Here is a 26,057-nt window from a genome sequence, read left to right on the forward strand (position 1 = left end):
TGTACGAATGCTCTGATTACCTATGTGCATACTGATATGTGTACAGTGCCTGTGAAGGTTGGAAGAGGGTGAGAGAGCTGCCATGTGGTGCTGGGAATCAGATCCCGGTTCTCTGGAAGAACAGCAAGTGCTCTTAACCTCTGAGCTACCCCTCCAGTCCCACTCTGGTTCTTTTCAACTTGGCATCTCAATTAACTCTCATTTACATGTCTCACCATTCCTCTTGATTGGGGATGCATGAAACAGAGGAAAGCACACAGGGTTCGGTGCTGGAGAGACCTGGATTGACTCTCCTGAGAGATGCTTATTCACATGGGGAACTTGAATGAACTGTATCATATCTTTCCAATCTTCAATTTCCCCATTTTTTAAAAAAAGTGGATAATATCCAATTTCAGGGAATGTTTCCAGGATTAAATGAGATCACAAATATATGTAAAATACCAACCCATTGCCTGGCCTCGAAGAATCATTAAATAGTAACTACTGCTAATGCGGGCATTTCCTTCCTGTGCTCAGTAAAACAGTAAACCACGAAACGCATGCGTGGACCTTCATTGTTTTTCCCTGCATATCATTTTTGCCCAAATAATTGATTCATATGAATAACCTCAACAGTGACAGAGTGCAGAAAGTCTCCTGTGGATTGTCAACACTGGAAGATTTAAGTTTGAAGAAGAAAAGAGATGCTTTCACAGAAAGAATTTCCTCATCACTTGGCTTTAGGGAAGCAAACCTGCAAAATCTCAAAAGTAGTTATAAATCACCCTTTCAGGGTCTTAGAAAGAGTAGTAGAGGCAGTTTATTCCATTAAAATTCAAATACTGAAAATGTGGACTTTTTTTCTGGATTCTCCTCTGTTCTTTCCCACCACAATCCAAGCCTTCCCCTTGAAGGGACTATTGCTGACAATGTCATCTTTCCGAAACAGCCTATGCATTTACACAAGCACCGTGTATGTTTCTATTTGTGTCCATGTGTGTGTGTGTCTGTATTTGTGTGTGTTTGTGTGTATGCTCTGTGTGCATGTTGTGTGTATGTGTCTGTATTTGTGTGTGTTTGTGTGTATGCTCTGTGTGCATTATTGCTGACAATGTCATCTTTCCGAAACAGCCTATGCATTTACACAAGCACCGTGTATGTTTCTATTTGTGTCCATGTGTGTGTGTGTCTGTATTTGTGTGTGTTTGTGTGTATGCTCTGTGTGCATGTTGTGTGTATGTGTCCTTGCAACAGTATGCTTTTCAAAACACAACTGGGTGCACAAAAGAATTGACGTTTATTATGTTGACTTTTCCCATAAATGATATTTTTGCTCATATCCCCTCAATCCTAGAGGATATTTTTAAAGTTTTCTTCATTAATGAAATATACATCTTCATGAGAGTATTGTAATATTTCTATTAGCTTGCATGCTGCTTTTGTTAATGTGATATTCCTTTCAAAATACTTCTGAATGTTTTTCTCTTCTAAATGTAGAAAGTTTAGTACTTCCTGGACACTAACTTTGGACCTCTTTTCCTCACTGAATTCTTTTGTTAGTTTTTAATCAGTTTTCCTAAGTTTTCAAGTATCAAATCAAATGATCTATAAATGTGAGTTTCATAAATACTTTCCATGTCTGTGCCTGTAATTTCTTTCCTATCTAATTGCATTGGCTAGTATTTTCCGTAAAGCATTAATTATTAATCACTACTGGGAGCGGATATCTTGTTTTGCTTCTGCTTCTGTAAGAATATCTCTGATTTTGACATCAGCTGTTGGATGGAGACAGAAGCACTTTATCATACTAAGGAAAAGTATGTCTATTTTGCATCATCTCATCAAGAATTATTATTTCTCTTTTGTCCAAAGCTTTTGTACTACCTATGGAGTTAACAGTTTCACACCTTAAATCAATATATGAGTATCCTAATGCTGAAATTCTGTTGCAAAACTGGGATCAATACTACTTAGTCATGATGGTTTACTCTGATGTGTATGTTTCTGTACACTGGGTATAATTGCATTATTTAGTATTTTTCCAATTACATTTATCTTATTTTGTTAGGAGATTTATTAATTTTTATTTTATGTATATGAGTATTTGCCTGCTTGTATGTATCTGAAAATATGAGTGGCCAGTGCCCATGGAAGCCAGAAGAGAGCGTCAGATCCTCTGGGACTAGAGTTACAGATGGTTTTGAGTCTCCCAGTGTGGGTGCTGGGAAATGAACCTGGGGCTTCTGCAAGAGCAGCAAGTGCTCTTAACTGCTGAGCCATCTTTCCAGTTCCTCCTCTTCAATTTATAATTGAGATAGGTATATAAATATTTTCTCTGTAGTCTCTCTCGAATTTTCCATAAAGATTCTATGTACTTATTTAATGAAAAGAATTCAGAAGTACTTCTTTGGCTGAGCCTCAACAGCACTGGGAATATCCCCATGCTCTGTAAGACTTGTGAGCTTGTACTGACTCACAAAAGACAATTTGTATGTCCGCTTCCATATAGGAAGATTGAAATCAGTCATGTTAGGAGTATTTATGGACAGAAATCAGTGAACACTACAGATAGAGCAAGGGAACTCTCAGTAGACACCAACTGGTAAACTTTTAACATAATGTTGAATACTTTCTGTGTAGAACCATTTGTTCTTGCTGTTTTTGCAGGACATGGTTATGTCCTATGAACTTTGTTTTGTCTGCAGAAATCAATTTCTCAACTGCTTATGTCTTCTATAGTCAATTTGGGGAAGATTACATTTTCCTAGAAAATTATCAGCTTTATCTAAATTTTCACAGTATTAACCAAAAGAAATTCTTTGGATTCTTTTACTTTTGTCATTCTCTTTACATATCCATAATTAAGGTGATACAATTTTACAAAAGATTCACTTTTGGATGAATTATTACACTATATTTGTTTTCTCCTTTATTAATGTCATTTTAGCTTTAGAAATTCCTTCCACTATCCTTTAGTTGAACCGATTTTTCTTTAGTCAAATGCGTAACAGAGACACCATTTTACTACATACTCAATTCCTACATGCAATCAAGTCTAGTTCTAAGTTTCCTATTCTTTCCTATTAGGTTGGTTATATGTATGCCAATATCACATTTGATAATTCAACTTTTATGATATACTTGCTAATCAGTAGAACTAATTTCCTCTTGTTATACTTCTCCTTTAGCATACTCCAGTTATTGCTTTTGTATATTTCTCACATGAACTTTAATTCCATTTTCCTCATTAAAAAAGAAAAAAAGTACTTTGGTGTTTTGTACTTTTTTGCTTATTTTTTCAAATTAACACATGCACTTAAAGCTACCTCTTTCCCTCTAACAATGGCCCTAAATCTGTCAATAGGTTAGGATTTCATTATCCTCTCCAGCTAGTTTGTGTTTTCAAGTTACCTTGACTTCAGATTGAAGGGTACTGGAAAATTTCTGAGAGAAAGGGATTTCTACAATCTCATTTTGTTATTCCAGACTTTATTACATTGTGACCTAAGAGATTTTGCACAACCTCTACTTGCTAAAATTCGTTGAAATTTTGTCTGTGACCGGCTGTATTACTGTGAAAGATTGCCAAAAACCAGCAGAACCGTATTTCTGGTTCCACTGGCTCTTCCAGATTCCTGCCACACATTGTCAAAGGAAAGAGGCTGTTTTCATTTTCCTTAAAGCTGGGAGAGACTCTTGTGACTACTCTGATGGACAGAGCAAGGCAAAGTAACACCACATGACTTCTAAGGCGAGATCAGAAAAGGTGACTGGAGCTACACCTGGCTCTCCCTCTCTTTCTGGATTCTTCTCCTTGGAACTATGCCACCACGCCACGAGGAAGTTCAAGGAAGTCTACAAAGAAAGTCCAGTGGAGAAGCCCAGATGGAGAGTGGCCATCATCGATGGAACACATGAGCACACACATCTTCAGCTGATCCAAGCTCCCAGAATGCCACCTTTCTACAGAGACCTGCATATTATGAAGCAGAGATCAGGCATTTTAAGCTTCCCTCTCTTGGAAAACCTGACTCTCTGAATCTGTAAACATAAGGAGTCATTGTTCCATGCCATTGCATTTGGGAATCATTTGTGAGGCAATCACTGTACCTGGAACAATAAAGTTTTATGTATACTTGAAAAGAAATATATTCTTACTGTGAGAGTACACAGTTCAATTTGCTTCTGCCACAACAACTTTAATGCTTTTACTATTGAGTTCTTACACATGCCTCTATTTTCTTCACTTATCTATCAGACAATTCGACAAGTGACACAGAATCTGTTATGACTAACAGGCTTTTCTATTTTTTCTTTTATAACCTATGAAGTCCCCTTCATGAGTATTACCACATATAGAAATACTTATAACTGTTGTATCTAATATATTATCATCATAAAGTACCCTTCTTTCCTTTAGTGTTTGGCTGCTTGACATATAGTCTATGACCCTTGCTTTCTTTTTGTTTTGTTTGTTTGAGACAGGGTCCCCTTAGGTAGCCCAGCCTCCTGCTTCGCCCTCTTCGGTCTAGTGATCATAGGTGTGGACCATCACAAACACCTCATCCATCCTTTCATTTCAACTTTCTTAACATAAGTTGGTTTTGTTTGCTGTGTATCACCAAACACTGAGTTTACTTTAAGATCCAACCTGGGATGCTCTGAATAGGCAAATGTGCAGAAAGCACACACAGGTTCTGTTCTACAGTGCCCTTCTCTTCCACTTAGCTATTAATGTTGGATTAGTTGCTCTGTTTGTGTGACAAGGGTGCCTGCACAATGTGCAAGTGGATACGCACATGGAGCCATAAGTTGATTTTGGGTGCCTTCCTCTATCATGCTCTGCCTCCCACTGAACCTGGGGCTCAGGGACTGGCGAGGCTGGCTAGCCAGCAAGCAACAGAATCTGCTCATTTATTCTCCTACGCACCCCCAACAGTGGGTTACAGACATGCATGAGTGCATCCAGCATTTTCCATGGGTTGTGGGGCTCGAAATTGGGGGCCCAACACTCTGCCACAGGTGCTTTGATCACCCAGGCATCTCCCCATCGTTTCCTTGTCTTGCTTACGCCGACACCCTGTAACTTTCCTTCCCCAACCTCCTGCGGGGCTTGCGTCACTTGTGCTGGAGTGTCACATCATTTTTGGATCACTACATGAACAAGTAAACTCTTCAATGTGTCTAAGTTTCACTTTGAACACAAGTCTGTTCTTTCCTGACCCCGGATCCCTGTCTCTTGTACTCTCAGGATCCACTTGTCCCCTCCTTCCTTCCAACCTCTACCACTACCTTCTGTGTGATGCCTTTTCTGGCTAAAACCCCAGGTTACCAACACACAGCCCCTCATGTTCCTTGCTTGCCTTTGTGTCCATCTTGGTATGTATCTCTAAGATACCACAGGGAGCTTTTGTCTTTATCAGAATTTGTGATTCTTGCTTCCAGAATGCTGGGATTAAAGGTGTGCACCACCATGCCTGGCCCATCATCGTCAACTTTTTTTTTTTTGAGACATGGTCTCACTGTGTGGCTCTGGCTGGCCTAAATTTTACTATTACTATACAGACCAGGCTAGCCTCAAATTCACAGAGATCTGCCTGCATCTGCCTCCACCACGCTGGGATGCACCACCATGTCCCGCTGAAGTTCAAGCTCTCTGAAGGACATGTGTCTTGGGACAGAAAGGTGTGGCCCCTTTCCTCACTCCTAACCATCATGGTGGTGCTCTTTTAAAGAAAGACTAATTTTAATTTACCCAAAGTTTTATGTGACAAGGAAGCATGTGATGTGAAGAACCAAAGAATATTTCCATTTCCATGCCCATCTCCAATACAGAATGGTCATCCCTGTATCAATGTGACCGATCCCAAAGGGTGTAAACTGTCCTATCCTGTCAGTTGAAGGGAGGAAGCCCAGACAGACTTGTTTGGATCTTCTGTGGCCTCTCATTGAGGATTCTTTCTTCTCAGGTATAAGACAGGACTGTTTCTGAAGTGAGCATTTTCTAGTGAGCTACCAGGAAAGGCAGGTCAGATAACTTCACGCTTTTACACAGAAAGGCTGAAGGAAGGTTAAAGTGATAGTTTTAGAGTTCCTGACTGACTTTGGGGAAGGGAGTTCCGGTCAATGACACGCCTTTGTAATGAGAAAACTTGTCTTGGTGGTGGGAGTGGCGAGAACGGGAGGAGACAGAGAGTCAGAAGGTGAGAGCCATTTTGGGACTTCGGCTGTGACACTCCTGTGAGTTTCCAATGCCCCACAGTTCAAAGCATTCAGCACGCCAATGTGCATATTTTGGGGAATCACTTTCTGAGCCCCAAATAGCGCTTTATGTACTGCTGTGCTTTGAACAGTGCTTAGTGTATGCTTATGCTTAGTAAATATCTCTTGAACAAAGCAGCAACATTCCAGGGATCTGAAAGATCATTGGCTATGGAATATGTGCTAAGTTTCCCTTGGGCTTTAGTTTTGTCCATTCTAGGCAGCCTCCCTTCCCTGCCTAACATTCTCCATGGGACTTGATTATTTGATTTCAACACTGTATGAAGAAAAAGTTCCAGAGAGATTCCAAAGAAGCAGATGACGACAGGGAGAAATTAGGCATAAGAAGAAAAGCTCTCTCTTGAGAAAAGAAAATTTGTGGAGGAGTATGGTTTTATGGTTTCCCTTAATCAAAAACAAAAAAGAAGGCCCGCATCTCATCCTCTTGGATGCTTCTTGATTTGGGAGAAACTGATGAGCTATAACAAGATAAATAAAGGACTAAAAAGCCAATCCACCAGGGAGGAGATGTTTTATTGCTCTCCCAACAGATGTCCTTCCTAACAAATCAGGATATCTGCCCCTTTGGGGAAGGGTGGGAACACAAGTGAGGGAGCAGCAACTTATACAGGGACCTCTGAGCTAGTCTGTGTTTGGAAATTAACACTACACTATTTTCCTGCCTCCTCACCCCTTTTTAGAAACATTTGCCCTGAACAGCAGGAAGAGTTTGCTCTACATCCCTAAGGATGGAACTTTGACCAAATGGAAAATTCCAAGTTGTTATACTCTTTATTTTCATACTAATGTTTCTGCTGAGAGTATTTAAGGAAACAGATGCACAAGAATAGTAAATCTCTGAGGCCTTCATCCAGTATGGTCGTACATCGCTTTGTGCTTGCTGAAGTCCAGAGGGTCAAGGGGAAAACCTTTGCTTTCATTTAACGCAAAAGCTCCGCTAGCCCTGACATGAGCGACTCCAGGATCAAACCCAGTCAGGCTTTGAAAGTTATGCAAGTTTCAGCCTACTTCCTTCAAGTGGATGAGCATATCCTTCAGGAAAGGGTTTTAGGGAATGGTGATTCCTGGGTCCCCATCACCAAATCACATCTAAGTTCAGTAATAGGCTCCCCTTCCTTGCAGCTTTTCTAAAGGGCTTTCACCTTACTTTCAGCTACTGGCCGCTTTCCACCGTTCTTTGCAACAAGAAAAGCCTGCTCATGCTGTCCTTAGAATGACCTCAGTCTAGGTATAAATCCTCCAGGGAGTGAAACATTGAAGAACTCTACAAAGCCAAGTTGCTCAATAATCTGCTGTGCAAATGGACTTCCATGTTACTTCACCTTCGACACAACTTGCAGAGGAGGAGCTAGGCAGAGAAGCAAAGCACTCACAGCTAACTCTTGCTAGAAAAATGTCCACTCCTTACTTCTGCCTAAATTATGGTCTGAAATGAGATTTGAGCTGCAGTTGATCTTGTCCCAAATTCTCTTCCACAGTCTCAAACCACTCACAGAAAGTTGCTTTCCACTCAGTTCTCCCCTTTATAGAAGGCTTCCTCCCAAGCCTCCTATTTTAGCTCATCTCTGCTATGAAATTAACACCACAGGGAGCCAATGATTGGCGTTGGGTGCCTACAGACCAAGCTAAAAATCAAAAGGGAGTCACTTGTGCTAAAGCTCTACCAGGAAACTAAGGTCTGTGGGGCTTTCCCCAAACCAGAAGAGATCATCAATTTTCTCTAACGAGTTCATTCAATCAATAGGTCGAATAATATATTTCCATCTGCTTGAATCCTTCCTGTTCCCAAAAGAATCGCAGAAGTAACTTGATAGAAACCAGTCAGTTCCCTTTCTGTCGTTCAGTCTCTACTTTACAAAGAAAGTCAAGTTGACGAGATCAGTCACTTTGAACCTTTATGTCTGCTTTCCTGAGTTTTTCCTCTGTCTGTATAACCAACTTCTTAGACTCAGCTCACTGGAATGAAGCTTTGCTCCACTTAGAACTCCAGACAAAGGCCACTGAGCTGTTGCAACGAAATTCTTTGTGCCTTTGGCTTTCCACACCCCCTTCTCCCCGGCTTCTGCTTTCTCGTGTGGCCCTTTTCTTCAGTTACACTGTAGGATTCCTGAAGGCAGAGCTCTGGCTTCTCCTGTGCTCCGGAGTCTCCTTGAGGAAGTTCCCCTTATTACCTGCTCTCATGAAATCTACACACCGTGGACTAATGGGGGAAGCAGAAACAAGCCCCGGCAGTGACCTGAAACATATGGAATTCTGAAGCAGGGACGCAGAAGGCCAAAAATCCCAACGCCACAGCCTTTATATAACACACACATCCCAACAAATCCAACGTTATTGGAAAAGTAAGAGCCGTATTCTTCGAGCAGCCCCAACCAAAGAAAGAAAATTTTTTTTCATTAGACTGAAAAAAGTAAGGCAGTAAATATTAATGGGCGAGAGGAGGATGTTGGAGGGCTGAGCAGGTGTTCACTTCCCTCAATTTCAACCCATTTGCAGCCAACGACGTCATCCTTTGGCCTTCTGAAGCTTACCTACAGGCCATTTTTCATGATTTTACCATTTCTGGCTAAATACAAACTTTTTAATTAAATGTACCACATGATTCCAGATGTTTGTTTATTTGTTCCAAAAAAGGGCTGTAAAATCACTACATGAGGAAAAACCTGGGGCAGTGGGTAAAGCCCTGTGTAAGAGAAAGGGGGGCAGAGGTGGAAGACCTGAAGCTGGAAACTTAACTCTGGGCACAGCTCTCAGCAGAACAATGCAGACCAAGGGCGCTGGCTTCCCATAGCTCTTCCAGAAGGCCACGATTCAGCATGAAAGCACACTGGACATTTATTCCTTCTTCAAAGAACGCTGCTCAACATGAAGCCAAAGAGCAGAATGAAAACAAATTCTCGTGGCTACTTCGCCTGCTTACTGTATGTTTGTTCCTGTAGCCACAAGCTTCAGTACATTAACACCAGCCTTCCATCTAACAGGCCAGATTATAGCGCATGCCTGAGTGGCAGGGGAGAATCCTACCATGGGGAACAGAGGTGATGGGGGTACAGGCTGGGCCCGCAGCTTGCCACACACCAAGCTGGCTTCCCCTTTGCTTTCTGGTTCTGATTCTCTCCACCCCAAACACAAGTCTTCCAGTTTATTGTTCTTGCTAGAGAATATTTCCCAGGTACCTTCCTTTACTTTGCGTGTCTCCAGCCAGTCACTCCAGACCTACATCTTTGAATGCTGGGTGATTTCAACAGTCTCCTAACCTAATCAGAGGTCTACCTTTCAGGCACAAAGGCCAAATCAGAAATAACTTGGATTAAATAAGATGGAGAGACTATTTCCTCTAATGTTTCAGCTCTGGTAAGACTATTGATGACCTCGAACAGTGATTCCAGGGAGGACATAAGGTTCTGTTTACATGCTTTCTTTCCCCTTTGCCCCACTGGCAGTGTGTCCTGGACCCAACTGTCTTCCCCATGTGTAACCAATTTGTTTCTTAAATAACCTTTGCTAGAAACCTGCTCATGAGAAGCATCACAGTCTAGACTGGCAGCCTGGTGTCAAGAAATCAAGTTTCTAAAACTTGAAGCAGGTTCCCTTTGATGTCATCCTCCAGTCCCCTCGTGGACTCCACATCCTTTTCCTTCCAATGTTCTACAAGCTAATTGCAGATGAACAATCCTACAACAGGCATAGGAATCCTTATCCTTGGAGGAGTTCATATATGATCACATCTTAGTTCTTTCCTTATAATATAAGGGGCAAGAATTAGCCCCATGTGGTAGTGCTGTCTAAAATCCAAGAACTAGGGAGGCTGAGGAAGAAGGGTCATGAGCTCAAGGCCAGCCTGGATTGTAGAGTAGAACTCTTTTTACAAACATACATACATATGCACAGAACGGTGTTACATTAATATGGGCCCCTCTGCTTGTTCAAGGCTTGCTACAACATGGAGCCAACCTGCATGAGGAGCATCATTTACGGTGTTTGAAGACCATATCCTTCTCTCATCAGTTCCTTCCAGCCTAACACTCTGCTCCTTCACCCACGACCCCTTTTTCGAATACCTTCCTTTTTCCTCTCTACCTACTGCTGCCCTGTGTGTTCTTCAAAGCTCAAGGTCAGCACCTCCATCTTCTCTAAAGATGCACTGCACACACACTTTTTACTAAGCAATGTCACTCTGCATTACATAATGCATAACATCTTGTTTGACTGGTATTATGTCATGTAGAGGATCTCTCCATTCAAGCATAAATGCCTTGAGAAAGCCATGAAAATGTTTTTGAATTGGTCTCAAATTCTACCACAGGTGCTGTACACAATAAACACTCATCACTAACATGCTGGGAAACCCCTTAAGTGGCCTTTGCTCATAGGAATCCTTGTCCTTTCAAGAGTCATATTTGGCGACATCTCAGACCTTCTCCCACAATTAAAGAGACAAGAGTCAAGCCATGCATGTGTGGTGGTGTATGTATGTAATCCAAATACTATGGAGGCTGAGTCAGGAAGGTCTTGAGTTCAAGGCCAGTGTGGTCTATATAGTGAGACCCTATCACAAATAAACATACACACAAACAAGGAGAACCCTCCCCCACCCCAATCAGCCTATGCTCCTAACATCATTGGTGCATCTACACTCTTTCACCCTATATATTCTAGCTCTGCAATTGTTAAAGATGGGGGAGGCATATTATGTTCTATCAGCCTGTTTTATTTAGACTCTGTAGGAATCAACGTTTGTGTTTCTGACCTCTAGGTTTACAAAAGTAAAGTGACTGTTTAGGGGGAGGAGCAGTTGAGCCCACCCCACCCCCACTTGCTTTCTGGGGCAGAAGAACTAGATTCGTAGCCTGTCTGTGTCTGTAAGCATACCACAGCTCTGCCCAGAGAATAGAAATGAAGCAATCCCAGGGATTGCAAAAGAAAAATCATCCTTGGAGGAAAAGGCTAGAAAATGGACCCCTATGGATTTCAAATGCTTGAAGGAGGCTGCTTAAAGTTCCTGGCTCAAGTCTATGCCAGTCTCAGTAATAGTCTAACAGATTCATCCATCTTCAGATTCCACTCGGCTTGCTCCTCCATCACTGCTGCCCTCCCAGACAGCCAGTGCACACATGCACATCCATCTATATACAGGCGGAAGTTTTAATCTACACGACCCTTCATTCCAATCCACCCAGCCCAGCTTGGTACACAGCAAAGCTATTGACCCTGCAAAGTAGCAGGGAGATGAATTTGATGACCCACACTAGAGTTTTTAAACCATTTCAGCAAGATCTAGAATCAAAAGAAAGTACAATTTATTCAGCACTTAGTAAAGTCCTTTTAGGTGGGAGCGGAGCACACTGAAAATAGACTCCCACTGCCACAGATGAAATAAACCTGTCAACCACGACTGTCAAATCACAAGTCACCTTGATTAAATAAAGGAGACTTGAACATCACTTGGCGTCTGAGAATTCCAACAAGATTATAAGCATAAAAGCATTGTGAACGAAAGAAGACTGAGGTAATGGGTTCTGTTGGAAATGTCATCAGAGGAAATCACTTTACATAATTAGAAAATGCTAATAATAGTTCTACAGAAGAAACTAACACACTCTTCCCCCTCTCAGCCAGGGCACGGTGATGGCAAGGCATCTGAAAGACAAGTCAACGCTCTCACTTGACAAGACCCTCTGCTAAATGTGTCTGTGCCTGGAGTGGTTCTCTCTTCTCTCTCTTTGTTGTTTCTGTTGTCTGTCCACTTTCCAATAAATGTTCCATGGAGGAATTGTTTTGAATTTTACATTTTTCATTACTGAGCTTTTGTAATTTCATAAAACAGTTCTCATGCCATACATGTTCTCCACCATACATGTTAAGTCCTATTCATTCAGGCATTTTTAGCCAAATGTTTTTCTGTGTAAATTTGTCCACTAGAGTCTAGTCAGCCCATCTAGCGGTTGTATGTGAGTCATACTATCCCTCACCCAGCAGCAATCAGTCTCCAATAGTTCTTAGTCTAGTGTCGGCCCGCCACCCATTTCTCTCCCCATGGAGGAAACTATTATCTAACATGCTTCATGGGTTTTCAGTGAATCAGTGCTGTAAATGACCTCGATGATGATGCGGAGGAGGGGGAGGAGGAGGAGGAGGAGGAGGAGGAGATTCGGAAGAAGTTGAGGAGCTGATTGCTGCTTAGCCCACAATACTGGGTTTCTCAGCAGTTTCAGTCTCAAGCTGGAGGAATCCAGGAGAGCCACTGGTCTTTAGTCCATATTGGAAGGCCAAAGAAGCTGGGTTCCACAGCCGATGAAGGGGAGAAGAAGAAGGAGGAGGAGGAGGAAGAGGAGGAAGAGGGAGGAGGAGGAGGAGGAGGAGGAGGAGGAGGAGGAGGAGGAGAAGGAGAAGGAGGAGGACTGAACTGAACCCAGGGCTCTCCTATGTCAGGTATCAGTGCCAAATATTGGGGAAAAAATAATCACCTCGTGTAGCTCTTGGAGGACTAACCAAAGTATTCTACAGGATATGGGTAATAAATAAGCAGGCCACTTTAGTCAGTCTGAGCTGAGGCGATATCTACCTGGGACAACGCCAAGATCTCAGATTGTTTACTTCATTTTTTTTTTCAAATGGTCAATGAAACCCAAAAGGAAGCAGCGCAGAAAGACTGCATGGGGCAAAGGTGATGAGCAACCCTAAAGAAATGTACCTATTAGCCTTGAGTCTTTCCGATTGGTCTGTGTATATTTTGTTTTTAATACTCAAATCTATTTTTCTTTCACGTTTTCTAAGGGTTGATATGGAAAGATGGTAAGAATAAAAAAATAAAAAATAAAAAACATCACTGGTTGAAAGAGATTGCTTCTAAAATCTATGTGCTCCAAGCAAATGTTAGTGAACAGCTTAATCACAAAGCAACCCTTTCTGTTGCCCTCCTGAGAGTCTTCCCTTGCTGTCAGGATGTTTTCCTGGCCAGCATGGCTCCACCCCAAAAACCTTTGTTTTATGTAGATGCCACCTCTTGACTTACACCCATTTAATTTTTTTCATATTCATTTCACTAGCTGATTTGATCACTTGAAGCCAAACACTATATTTATGGAATCTGTGAAAATGTGTTTTTGGATATTTAAGCCAAAAACATTTTAAATAATAAAAATAAATAAACCCAGAGTTTTTCTGTCTTTTTCTTCTTCTTTTTTGGTTGGTACACACTGAGCTGCTCCTGGAGATATACAGAAAAATCAATTGCTAAACATAAAATGTAACTCCCATTTAGGAAATGGCAAACAATAACTAATCATGATAAGTTGCCCTGTAAATTATTTCCAGCAATTAATTTCAAACATAAATAGACCCAAGTTCTGAGCTAGAGAAGAAGTAACCAATAACTATGTAAATACAAAGAATGGTGGACTATCAAGGACAGCTGAAGTTCGATGGTTTTAAATTTTTATTTTTTATGTGTATGAGTATATTACCTGCATGTATGTAAGCTCATCCCTGTCACACAATGCTCAGAGAGGTCAACAAAGGCAGTTGAGATCCCATGGAACTGGAGTTATAGATGATTGTTAGCTGCCATGTTAGTGCTGGGAACCGAACCAGGTCCTCTTAACAACAGAGCCACCTCCCCAGCCCCTCTTTGCTTTCTTTGTTTTGCATATGTGAAATCAAATGCCTCACAAGGCAAGCAAACTCAAGGCTGCTTAAGCATCAAGAACAAAAGTGACAGGGGACACTCAAGGGACTTTCAGTTTAATTTGCAAAATGCACATGCAGAAAACTAAGATTGGGATCCTCCTTGTGGTAGCTAACTGGTGACCTGAGGTGACACTGGGTGAACCAGGCTATGTCTATTACATCACCTCAACCCTTGTCTAAGGTCTTCTTTGCTCCCCCAAAATTAGACTTCTCAGAATTCCCTCCAGTGGATCAGTCTGGTTAGAGTGCTCCACAAAGAAGCCCTGCTGTAGCTTTGGAAATGTGGACAGGAGGGGCAGGGCAATGAGCTTGGTCACAGTGTACACAGCTGCTTCCAAGTAAGTTATTTCCAAACACCTGTGCAAGTGCTTTGGCCTGAGAGCCCCAGAGATGATTCCAAGGTGTTCCTGAGATCCTACAGAACTTTCTTGCAAACCCTCGAGAGGTGTTATTCTCTGTCTGGTGAGGATGCGGTGCCTCATGCTGGTCTGATCGCACTTTGGCACTAGATACTTCCAGGTACTACATCTCTCTATACTTTTCCTCCTCTTTCCTCCATCAAAGTGCTACAGTTAGTACTTGATTCATATTTCCTTTATCAAGGAGGAATGTCAGGCGTAACCTTGGGATCATGGGTAGGAGCTTTGAATAATTTTTCTTTGGTCTTTGTTGCTGAGTGACTCTGGTCAACCTCCAGCAACTCTTGGTATGAATTCCTCTCTTTAATGGAGATAGTAATATCTACCACCAATGCCCCCCACCCACATTTTCTAAGAGCAGCTTGAGAATAATTTGGTCTTTGCTCTACATTAGAAATGTTTTCCACCAAAGACAGACAATGTTTTACTCTAACCTGAATTCTACTCCTAACCGCTACACGAGAGACTGCCATGCTGGAGTATGTCCTGTCCAGATATTTATCTAACAATTACATCAGCAGTCTTCATAACATGATACTCCCTAAGGGCATCCTATACAGTTTTCCAGTGGGTAACAGTGCAGATCAGTGACATAGCTCAATGTTCCCTTACTCCCAAGATATGCCAAAGTCTAAGATGATGCTCTCAAACTTAAGGTGAACCATCCTAAATTCCAATGTAGTCCTCAATGTGCATCTTTTAGGGACTGTGGCCCTGTCTTTGAGTGCATCTGTTCTAATTGACTAATTACATTAGTTACTTCAATTCACCCCATTCTTTTCTCTACCATCAAAACATCAGAGTTTGGAAAATACAGCATTAAAATAACCTTCCACTTGCCCTGTGCGTAAATGGGCAGCCATCCTTGATGGTTTGGGCTTCTGAAGGCAACAGACTTGAGGTCTGAGGCACACACGGCCAACCCTTCATTGCTGTGCTCCCCTGAAGGAAGGGTTGACTCCTTCCACACATGCTGTCCAGTCACTTCCCAGAGCTACTGAAGACTGACCCTCCCCCCCGGGGTTCCTGTGACTCACATTTTCACTAATGGGCTCGGCTCTCTACTGCTATAAGGAATACCTGACATAATTATTTGGCCTTATAGTTTGGGAAGTTTCAGTCCATGGTTGGCTGGCCCACTGTTTCTGGGCCTGAGACCAAACAGTACATTATGGTAGAAGGCCCTCACCTCACGACAGGGAGCAAAGCAGAAGGGGATGGCTTCAATAGATCTTTTCCCCCCTTTAGGACACATCCTCCAGGATGTAATTTCTGCCTAAGAAGCCCCACTACTAAAGGCTCCTTCCTAACAGGGTAACAGATTGCAGATCAAGCTTTGAACACGTTTTTTTTTTTTGATTGTTTTTTTTTTTTTAGGATACTCATCCAAACCAAAGTAATATATATTGAGCATTGCGGGCCCACGTCAGGCATTGCAGATACAGTTGTGAGAAAGTACATACGACATTCTCTACTCCCTCTAAAAACCAGCAGCATGACTAGAAAGACAGTCCTTGAGGAGGGAAAACTGACCAAGTACGAAAGTGTGAGGTGGACTCAGCGAAACCTTAGGCTCCAGTATTTGAACACTTGATCCATAGTTGGTGACTGTGTCGGGAGGTTATGGAACTTTGAGGAGGTGTCGCCTCACTGGAGGAAGTGTGTCACTGGGGGTGGGCTCTGAGAGTTCATAGCTTTGCCCGCTGCTTCCAGTTCACTCTCTAGGCTCCGTGTTTGTGACTGAAGATGTGCATGCTCAGTTTCCTGTTCCTGCCCCGTGGCTGCAGCTTGCAACCCTGCTTCCCCATCATGATAGACTCTTATCCCTCTGGAACCATAAGCCAAAATAAACTTTCCTCAAGTTGTTTCTGACCATGGCCTCTTATTACAGTAACAGAAAACTAATACAGAGACACCCCCCGCCCCACTCCAATGTGATAGAAGCTGATACCTGAAGAACTGAGCAGGAGTCAGTGACAGGAAAGAGGAGAGTTAGCCCTGCCTCACCCAGGGCTTTCATTTACGACTGTAAGACATACAGGTGACCCCTATCACAGAAGGCAGAGGATGAACAATCGCATTGAGGAGCTGGGAACAAATACCCTAAGTAGTCTCAGGAGGGAGAAAACACAATACAGCTTAGGGCAGGGAGCTTCACATAGGAAGCGAACTTGTACAGGACTCCACTTAGGATGTATGGTAAGTTATAAATGGAACGATCGAATATGCTACCTTCCGGTCATTAGTCTAGGCTGAGTCTTTCTTTGCATTTGAATCAACAGCTTGTAGGATATGGATCCTGGACCTCTCAAATTTGACATTGGAAGTTACATAAAAGGACAAGAGAGAATGGCACAGGCACAGGAAAGTAGCAATTTGCACATGAACAACGACCCGCCAGTTTTTGCAGTTGTTGGTGCGGAAGGAAAAGAGATTGGGAACTGGGTGAATCAAAAACTGTTTTCAAATACAAGTCCCAGTTAGAATTTTATAGATCAAGTTGTAGACATCAAGGAGATTTTCTCTTGACAGAAACGATGCAATTTGCCTTCACACAGTGAAAAGAAATCCTCTGCAGGGTTGTTTGCAAGCTGTTTCCATGAAAGTATTAATAGCTAGCACTTGAATGCTTTGCTGATTTATAAAATCAGCATTTTGGAATAGTGTCCTTAGATATAAAAATAGAGCATGGCTTTAGGTAGTTTCATTTTGGGTACCAAAGCACTAGCTTTCTCTAAGCACTGGTATATGATTTGGGCCAAGATGGAGTATTGTAGCCTCGTTTTTTCTTTAATTAATACGGCAACCCATAGCTAGCCATATTGACTCTGTCTTCATGTAACCATGGCCCCAAAGAACATTGTTACATGATACAGACTTGCTTTCCAACATCCACCTCCTGAGGAGGGCCTTAGCAGGTAACCAATATATTAAATATGTGGGGCTAGTCTTCAGTAAAACTGGGATATCTGTTGTTAGATCAGTTTAGATGACATTTTTTCATCTAGTTTAGGCTGTGATGTCATCCAAGAGCATCTATTTACCTCCTACTAAGTAAATTTTTCACATTACACATATTATCCAAACTATCTCCAAAACTTGGGTTGGGAATATAGCTCAGTAGTAGGATCTGTGCCTATGCACAATGCTCTGGGTTTGATTCCAGCACACACACACACACACACACACACACACACACACACACACACATACACACACCCCATGGCTTAAAACTTAAAAGTTTTCCATTCTTCCAGGCTCAGGTTTCTTATATTGTTAAATTGACCGATAATAGTTGACTTCTTCCTCATGCTATTCATCTGATCAGATGCTCCCATTATGAAATCTCAATGTCATGGGCAGGTCTTTATAGCGGACTTGGGACCAGGAGATTTCATTCCCCATGCAGATTATTCAACAGGCTACAGAGTAATTATTCTTACTAAAATACCAGAAACCAAGACATTCATGAAAATAGGTCACTACCTTCAGAGGTTTCACATGATTCCTTCATGAGAATTTCCATAAAGCAGTCCCAGGGAAATGTTCTAGACCTTCATATGAACACACAGTGGAGAGACTTTTTCATGCTTTCAGATAACAGCATCCTGGCAGCTACCTATTCCACCCACATGAGTAAAAATGGTTTTCATAAAGCTGATGCCTAATGAAGGAAATCAGAACTAAACTGTTTAAATATAGAAGAGCTGGGGCTGTAGAGATGGCTCAATGGTTAAGAACACTGGCTGCTCTTACAGAAGACCGGGTTTGAGTCCCAGCACCCACATCCCACATGGCAGCTAACAACTGTCTGTAACTCCAGTTTCAGAGTATCCAATACCCTCTTCTGTCCTCTGCAGGCCCTGTACAACACAGGTGCATTTATACACATGCACATATAACATTCATACACATAAAATAAAAATACATTTTTAAAAATGTACAAGAATTCTATTGATGCCCAGGCAACAAGCAGGCAACACAGGTCCAGGCCACAGACACTTGGAGCCCTACATTAATCTTTATCACTTGCTATAGAATATCAATGCCTCATGCATGCATCCCATCAGCCACCTCTGAGGGCCAGCACCACCACTTTCAGAGCATCTCTACAACCTTTTCTTCTACCCACCCATGCAACACAGCTAGGACAAAGCAGAATGGTCTTATTCAGTGATCCCCACACATACATGAGAATTTCATACTTGCAGCAACGTTTAAAGTGGGTGATGGCCCTCTTCTATGCCTGTCCTTACTGAATCTTGCAAGTCTGATTTGCAATTAGGAACCACAGATCTGACCATCAGAAAACGTAACAGTAAACAAGTGGCTTCTTTTCATCCTCAGCAAGCCCAGCTCAGTCAATGACAAATTCCTTGGCCCAAGCAGCCAGTTTAGGGACAGGACATCTTTGAATGATTTTCCATGTTGATATTCTACCTGCTTCTGAGACTCAAGATGCCGGAGACACTGGAAGAACTACACACATCAAATTACTGTCGTCAGAATCAGAGAATGCAGCAAAACTCAACACTTAGGTTGTTTCCAAAATTGCTAGGCAAACTCAAATTCCTTTGAGTTATCATGTTGAGTTCATTCACTATGAAATGACACATTTCAATGGTTAAATTCCCCAACCATGATTCTTTGACAAATATCACTGAGTTTTCCAACTTCCCTCCATTGCTATTAATGGAGAAGATGACCTTCTAAGAAACTGTTAAGTGCTATATTATTTCTATTTAAGGGGGGAACAAAATCACAAAATTACACCACGGATTTATATGCCTCCCCGGGAGACATGGTTCACATGGGTTAAAAATCAGTAGGGTTGATGGTACAGCTTTTGCATCAAGGACTGAGGAAGCACTGTGGTCCTTGCTTGTAAAAAGCCAGGATCAGTAAGAATCCCAGTGCTCCCCAGAGCCCCCTACAACCACTGAGCAACTGAAGGCAGAGTTCCTACCTCGGTGACTGGTGAGGTCCCTGGAGGCAGCAGGCAAGGGTGTATACTGGTGGTGGCCCTCTGCAGAGGCGGAATCTTCTCCAGTGGAAGCCTGTGAGCCCAGAACACAATGTTACCGTGGAGAAACATCGAATGCTAAATGCCCTTTTACTGAACAGGTTTCCTGGGGATCTGAGTTTGGAGAACATAGGCTCCACTAAGACCTTTTTTATCTGCTAGGGTTATATTCTAGTGAGTATGGAGCAGGGGACAACATTTAGAGGAGCCTTAGTGCAGCTGGGATGGCTCCTAGACAAGAGGAAAATTTATTTGTTATGTAGAGCTAGAAGGAGAAGAAAGAGGAAAAAGACTTAAGGCAGGAAATGGTACAGACTAAGACTTCTACCACAGGCATTCTCCCAGTAATTTCGGCAAAGTAAATGCTGGCTGTGAGCAGATTTCAGTGAAGAGTCTAAATTTTGTCCCCACTGTAGATTCGGACAACCAGAACCAGCTACTGTGGGCACAGGGGCATGGAGGAAGAAGGAAGTGAAAGATCCAAGGCTGGGCATCACAACACCACCACAGGAAAGGATACAGATCTGCAGAGGCTTCTGGGCTTTGGGCTAAGTTTAACAATAATACTGAGAGAAAATTCATCTGAAATTTGAACTGGGAATATAAGTTCAATAGCCTTTATTCACAATGCTTGGAGTCAAAATATCTGAGCCTTCAATTTTCCTCATACTTTAGAGTAACTTCAGATATGTAATGAAGTACACTGAGGATGGGATCCAAATCTGAACACGAAATCCATTTATTTCCTGTATATCCTATAAGCACCATGCAAACGTAGTTTGAACAGTATTTTTAGCGTACATGTATTTTGACTGTATTTGTTCTAAGAGGTCAGACAGAAGTTTGCATTTAGAGCATCATGTCAGGGCTCAAGAAGTTCTGGATTTGAAATATGTTAGATTTCAGATTTTTTTTTTTATTTTTTTTGAGACAGGGTCTCTCCTTGTAGCCACAGCTGGCCTGAAACTCACTCTGGAGACCAGGATGGCCTCAATCTCACAGAGATTCTCCTGCCTCTGCCTCCCGATTGCTGGGATTAAGGCGCACACTACCACATCAAGCTTGAATTTAGATTTTTCAGTTTAGGAATGCTCAATTTGTATGATGGTTACCAACAAAACATTGTCAACTAGAGGGTTAACCAAAGTGGGATTCCATGACACAGCTTCCACGAGGGTGTCATCTGGGATGGAGTGGGACTTGTGTGCTGATGTAGCTGTTTCAGAGCATCATCTGCTGTAATTAACTCCTCACCATGCTGTGTAAGTAAAACCAATAAGCTCTTTGGTTTGGTTTGACAAAAAAAGTCATTCAAAGGCCTAAAAGAAAATGATTGTAGGATGGTGTATTTTTAAAATTGTACATAAATAGCTCTTTAATTAGAGCACTATGTTTAAGCATTGCGTGTAGAACTATGCATAAAACAGCCTGTGCATGCAATGTTAACCCTATCCTGAATTGTGTGTCCTTGTGGGATAAAGCGGGAAGATAATGTGAGAGCTGTGGGGCTCATGTCAACAAAGCATCCCGGAGGCCAATGCGTCACTTGGACACCTTGGATGCTTTAGCAGGAAGCATCACTGTTCTACCTCTTAACTGAGATTTCTAAATCAAATGAAACTTTTTTTTTTAATATCTAAAAAAAGAACATCTGCTAGGATCAAAATCCTCAGCCTACAACCTTTCCAAGCTCCATGAAAAGGTAAATTTCATTAATGCTTCCTTTTTTTTTTCCAGAAGAAGATGGACATTTTACGGGATATGTTTACCCTGCTGGAAGCAGGCCTTTCCTCCAAAGAGATTACCTACATTATGGGAATCAGAACTAAGAAGGAGATTAGACCTACTTGCTACAGAAACCATTTAAACTTCATTTCTGACATTTGAGGTGTTTGATTAAGCAGCTTTCAGGGCAGGCTTACAGAAAGAGGTCTGAAAGGAGCTGAAGGAGAAGCTCTGTCCCTAGGTGGAATCAGATTTGAGGAAGTATTTCTTCACTCCAACTCAAAGGTAAATATAAGGCAAATATATGATGTTTAAAGCTTGATCCAAGTGTATTGGATCCAACAAGATAAAAGCTTAGTCACAAAGAGAACTGTTTTTAAAAGAGATAAGGCTTGCTGTGCGCCACAGCTCTAGACATTTGGCATGTTGCAAGTATGTGAAGGAGGCAGAAACCAAATTAAAATTCAAATATTATAGTTCCCAGTTGTCTGTTTGGCATGCAATGGTAACAGTGTTCTAAATACAGTGCCCATTTCATACTCGAAGGACATATGGTGCAGTAGGATGGAGACTTAATGCAGATCCAGTGTAGTTCCTTCAAAGACACTATAGGCTTTTCTCTTCCTCAGTGTTACTGGTGCCCCTCATCATTTAAAAAAATCAAAATATGAACTCCAAAACCCAGCATGAGTTTTAGCTTGCTAGACCACATAGACTATGGTATCTCTTAGTTCTTTTAATCTTGATTTCAACTGTTGATAATTTGATGACAGCTTTTCCTACAAATTACTGGAAGACACACTACCTTTTTGCAAATACCTCTGACTGTGCAAAATATTGGGGTTCTATAGCTAAGAGCAAGACAGTACACTAGTTTTATTGCCAATTGTAAGCAGAACAAAAGTGGCATGGGGTTTCACAGCCTTCGTTCAATGCCTAGCACTTAATTTCCTTTCTTTTCATCATCTATTTTATAATGTAAACTCAACTTGTAGAAAAGAATCCAGGAAAAGAACAACGTTGCAAACTATACTTTTTGGTGAGACTTCCACACCACAGTGTTTAGGAAGACTCCTACAAATCAAGATTCTAGTTAACAACTACTTGAGTTGGTTTTTATCGAAATGAGACCCAGCAGATCTTTTAAACAGGGCGCTCATACGCATTCTCTATATCTATGCTCAGAAGCACAATACAGAAAGGCCCAGTTGCCAAATGAAAGAAGCAGATAAGAAAATACCTTAATTTTCACAGCGTGTGCCAACGGATAAAGAACTCACCTTGAATCTGAAGCAATATACCCATGGCACATTGAGTATGAGAGAGTAGAAACATAAGTAGAACGATTTACATCACATTTTCTTTTATATGTTTTAAGTAATGATGCCTAAGGTAAGAGCAAGGCAGTCTGGAATCTCCAGGGTGGGAAAGATTCTCAAATCTTTGATTCTTCACCAGTTTTCCTAACTGCCAATGGCAAATATTTATTGTTTTATATTTTACTTTTATCTCCTGTTAGAGGATATTTTCCACGTCTACAATAAAATACTAGATTCAAGATACATAAAGGGTGCCCTCTCCAGTCAACAAAAATATAAAATGGAAAAAAAATGAACAAAGGAAATGCCAGGGATTTTGAAGAAGAGGAAACCTGATTGTCAATAACTGAATGAGAAGCTGGTTGAATGTGCCAGGGAATACAAGTTAGAACAGAACAAGATTCTGCCAGGCACGGCACTGGCAGACTTCTAAGCTTCATAATAATAAGTATTGGCGAGCATGGGGGAAATGAAAGGTTCCTCTTCCAGCCCTGCCAGAGGGAATGTGTTACTGGTTCAACTCATCTGAAGAGGAATTCAGCAGCTTTTAATAACACTAAAAATTGGTACAACAATTTCACTTAAAATACATCTACCTGGAGCTGAGGAGGTGGCTCAATTGGTAAAGCATTTGCCTTTCAAGTATAAGAACCTGAGTTCAATCCCCAGAACCCTTGTAAAAATGCCAGGCATAGTGGCATACGCTTGCAATCATAGTCCCGGTGAAGTGGAGACTGGCAGATGCCTGGGGTTCACTGACCAGCCAGTCTAGCCAACCAGGGAGTTTCAGGAAAATGAGCGACCCTGCCTTGAAGGAGGTGGGCCATGTTCCTGAGTATGACACCTAAGATTGTGCTTTCACCTCCAAGTGCGCACACTTGTACACCCACACAAAACAACACACACATCCAAATAAAATAACATAATGAACTAATACACTACAGAGGATTTCACCGAAGGAGGTGGGCCATGTTCCTGAGGATGACACCTAAGATTGTGCTTTCACCTCCAGGTGCGCACACTTGTACACCCACACAAAACAACACGCACATCCAAATAAAATAACATAATGAACTAATACACTACAGAGGATTTCACATAGGTCTACAGCAGGCACAGCAAACAATTTTGATTACTGCATTATTTATAATGCAAAAATTCGAAATAACTTGAATACCTGTCAATGACAAAAGTGGGGAAATAAAATGGCTTATATTTATATGACAGGATAATATTTACTGTTTAAAAGCAATAAAGCTGATTTACAGATCTCAGTTTAAATAGGTTTAAAAATTTATACAGTGAAAATGGAAGTTTCCTAATGATAAATGTTGCACAGTTTTAGTCAAGTAAATATGCGCCTTTTTGATTTCCTTCATGTATGAGACTATCTAAAAAGTATAGAGGATGTACACTAAACTAACAAAAATATGTGCATCTGGGGCTGGAGAGATGTCTCAGTTGTGAAGAGCACTGGCTGTTCTTGCAGGACCTGGGTTCGATTATCAGCACCTACATGGCAGCTAACAACCATCCATAACTCCAGTTCCAGGAAAATCTGACACCCTTTTTGATTTCGGTGGGCACTGCACAACACAGGTGCACTTACATACATGCAGACAGTACACTCATACACATAAAATAAAAATTTAAAAATGTGCATCTGGCAAAGGGCATGGAAATCAGACTGGAGCTAATGGACTCTAGAGGGTTCTCATCTTCATATTTGATATACAAATATATCAAAATGATAGCAATTAGAAAATTTGAATAGTAGCAATCTGTGCCCTTAATGTTTTAACTTTTGCACATTTTTGAAATTGAAATTTCTTAAAATATGAAAATAACAATACAATGTTCCCATTTCCAGTCCTGCAATCTTCGGTACATATGAACCCCAAATGAGAACAAATTTCCACCAGTGATTCTCTGCTGTGTAATTTAGATGTCATCTCTCGTTTTATTTTTATAATGAAACATCTCATTTCCATTTCTTCCAAAGCTACTCGATATGACCTATAGCACAAAAGAGAGAGCAGGCAATGATAAAAATGTGTCCCCCGCACACCTGGGCTTGGGGTGACCAGCCCAGCCTTGTAAGACCTGCTGCTGAAGATCACCAGCACATAGGCAGGATTCCTGGATTATGCGCCTATTCGCAGTTGGAGAGTTGCTAATAACTTCTTAAAAATCACATCAATAATGGTTAAGAGCCACGCACACAGTGCAGAAGGAAATGTCCATATTGCAAGAAAGGCAGGTGGGATCTCAGGCAACCGTGTTGGAAAAGATTCAACAGAGGTCCAGTGCATTCTAGGACAGACTTGTAAAGTAAGAACCTTACTCAGTGGTTACAGAAAATGAGTGTCTTCAGGTTAGGTTAACACTGACGGCCCTTCCCCATGAGCGCATATGGAGACAACAGCAGCACGGAGAACATGTGTAGGCATGGGGGTATACGTAGAGAACAGGGTACAAAGCACAGGAACAGAGATTTGGCAGGCTTCAAAACAAGAGGGCTCAGCTACAAAGTTGTTTAATAGCCATAAATCTCCCACTATTTTTCACGAAATGCCGTAGAAGACCACAGTGCCACAACTCATTCCCCATCACTCAGCTCGAGTGCAGTCCTTTGGCATGGTCACTCACCTCTAAATCATGCGCCACAGAAAGTGATCCTGGGGCTGGGAAATTTGTCAGCCTCCTTCAAGTAAAAGCAATCTTCGCTTTTCATCACAATTCATTCTCTGAAACCACAGTATAAAGCTGACTCCTCTAAAAACATTTATTTTTCCTCTCAAAAGGAAAAGCACCGCCCATTTAGTTATCAAATATTTAGTAATCACCTACTATAGGCCAGACCCTGTGCTGAAAATATTGAGAAATATAAAATGAAGAACTTGGTTGCATTCCTGATGTCAAAAAAAAATTATGGCATGACTAATACCAGGTATGAAAAGTTACTGACTCATAACATGACTCTTATAAATATTCTGTCCTGACATCTGCACACATGTAACAGTATTTACATCTTTACATGTTTCTCATTCATTCTAATGAAGAGTTTTCAAAGGTAACCATATCGACTTTCTGAAATGAACTACATTCTGAGTTCTTGTATTCAGCTTACTCCCAGAAAGAGGAAGTCAATGCGTGACGGCTGAGTAAATAAAACACTTTCAACTCAAAGATGAGGCACTATATCATCATTTTAATTCAACCTACACAAGTGAGCTATCTTGCCTAAATCAAAGGATAAAGAATGAAAGATTAGACCACAGAAGCTAAGAACCATTCTTAAGGTCGGGGATTCTGGTCTTGTTCCCGGATGATTCTAGCATGCCTTCCAGTGTGAAGCAAGGTATTCCAAGTCAGGGATGGACGGATGGGATTGGGAATGATGGACAGGCTTGAGAGCAGAATCAGTCATGTCTTCTGCAGAGACAGAAGACAATAAAAGGGGAGAGACGAAAAAAATAAAGCAAGGAAGGGAGGATATTTAACCCACAACTGAGACACAGAGACTCGAGAGTCTGGCAAAAGCTGGGTACTTCGCTGGAGATGGAGAGGAGGCAGGAGCAGGTCAGAAGTGGGCAAAGAGGGTGGGAGGGGAGGTTT

At 41.6% G+C, this 26,057-nt stretch overlaps 1 protein-coding gene across 4 annotated transcripts in view; it reads right to left on the reverse strand.

Moving 5' to 3' along the window:
• The window catches only part of Lrmda (leucine rich melanocyte differentiation associated), a 1,173,619-nt gene that overhangs the window by 237,864 nt on the left and 909,698 nt on the right, over positions 1–26,057 (reverse strand). For all 4 annotated transcript variants that reach the window (XM_008849890.3, XM_029554463.1, XM_008849892.3 and 1 more), the window contains one exon: positions 19,339–19,429. In XM_008849890.3, coding sequence (XP_008848112.1) covers positions 19,339–19,429 — 91 coding nt within the window. The remainder of the gene's footprint in view (positions 1–19,338; positions 19,430–26,057) is intronic.

This window comes from Nannospalax galili, unplaced genomic scaffold, assembly GCF_000622305.1.
Source record: "Nannospalax galili isolate Female #2095 unplaced genomic scaffold, S.galili_v1.0 scaffold83, whole genome shotgun sequence".
Classification (NCBI taxonomy): domain Eukaryota; kingdom Metazoa; phylum Chordata; class Mammalia; order Rodentia; family Spalacidae; genus Nannospalax; species Nannospalax galili.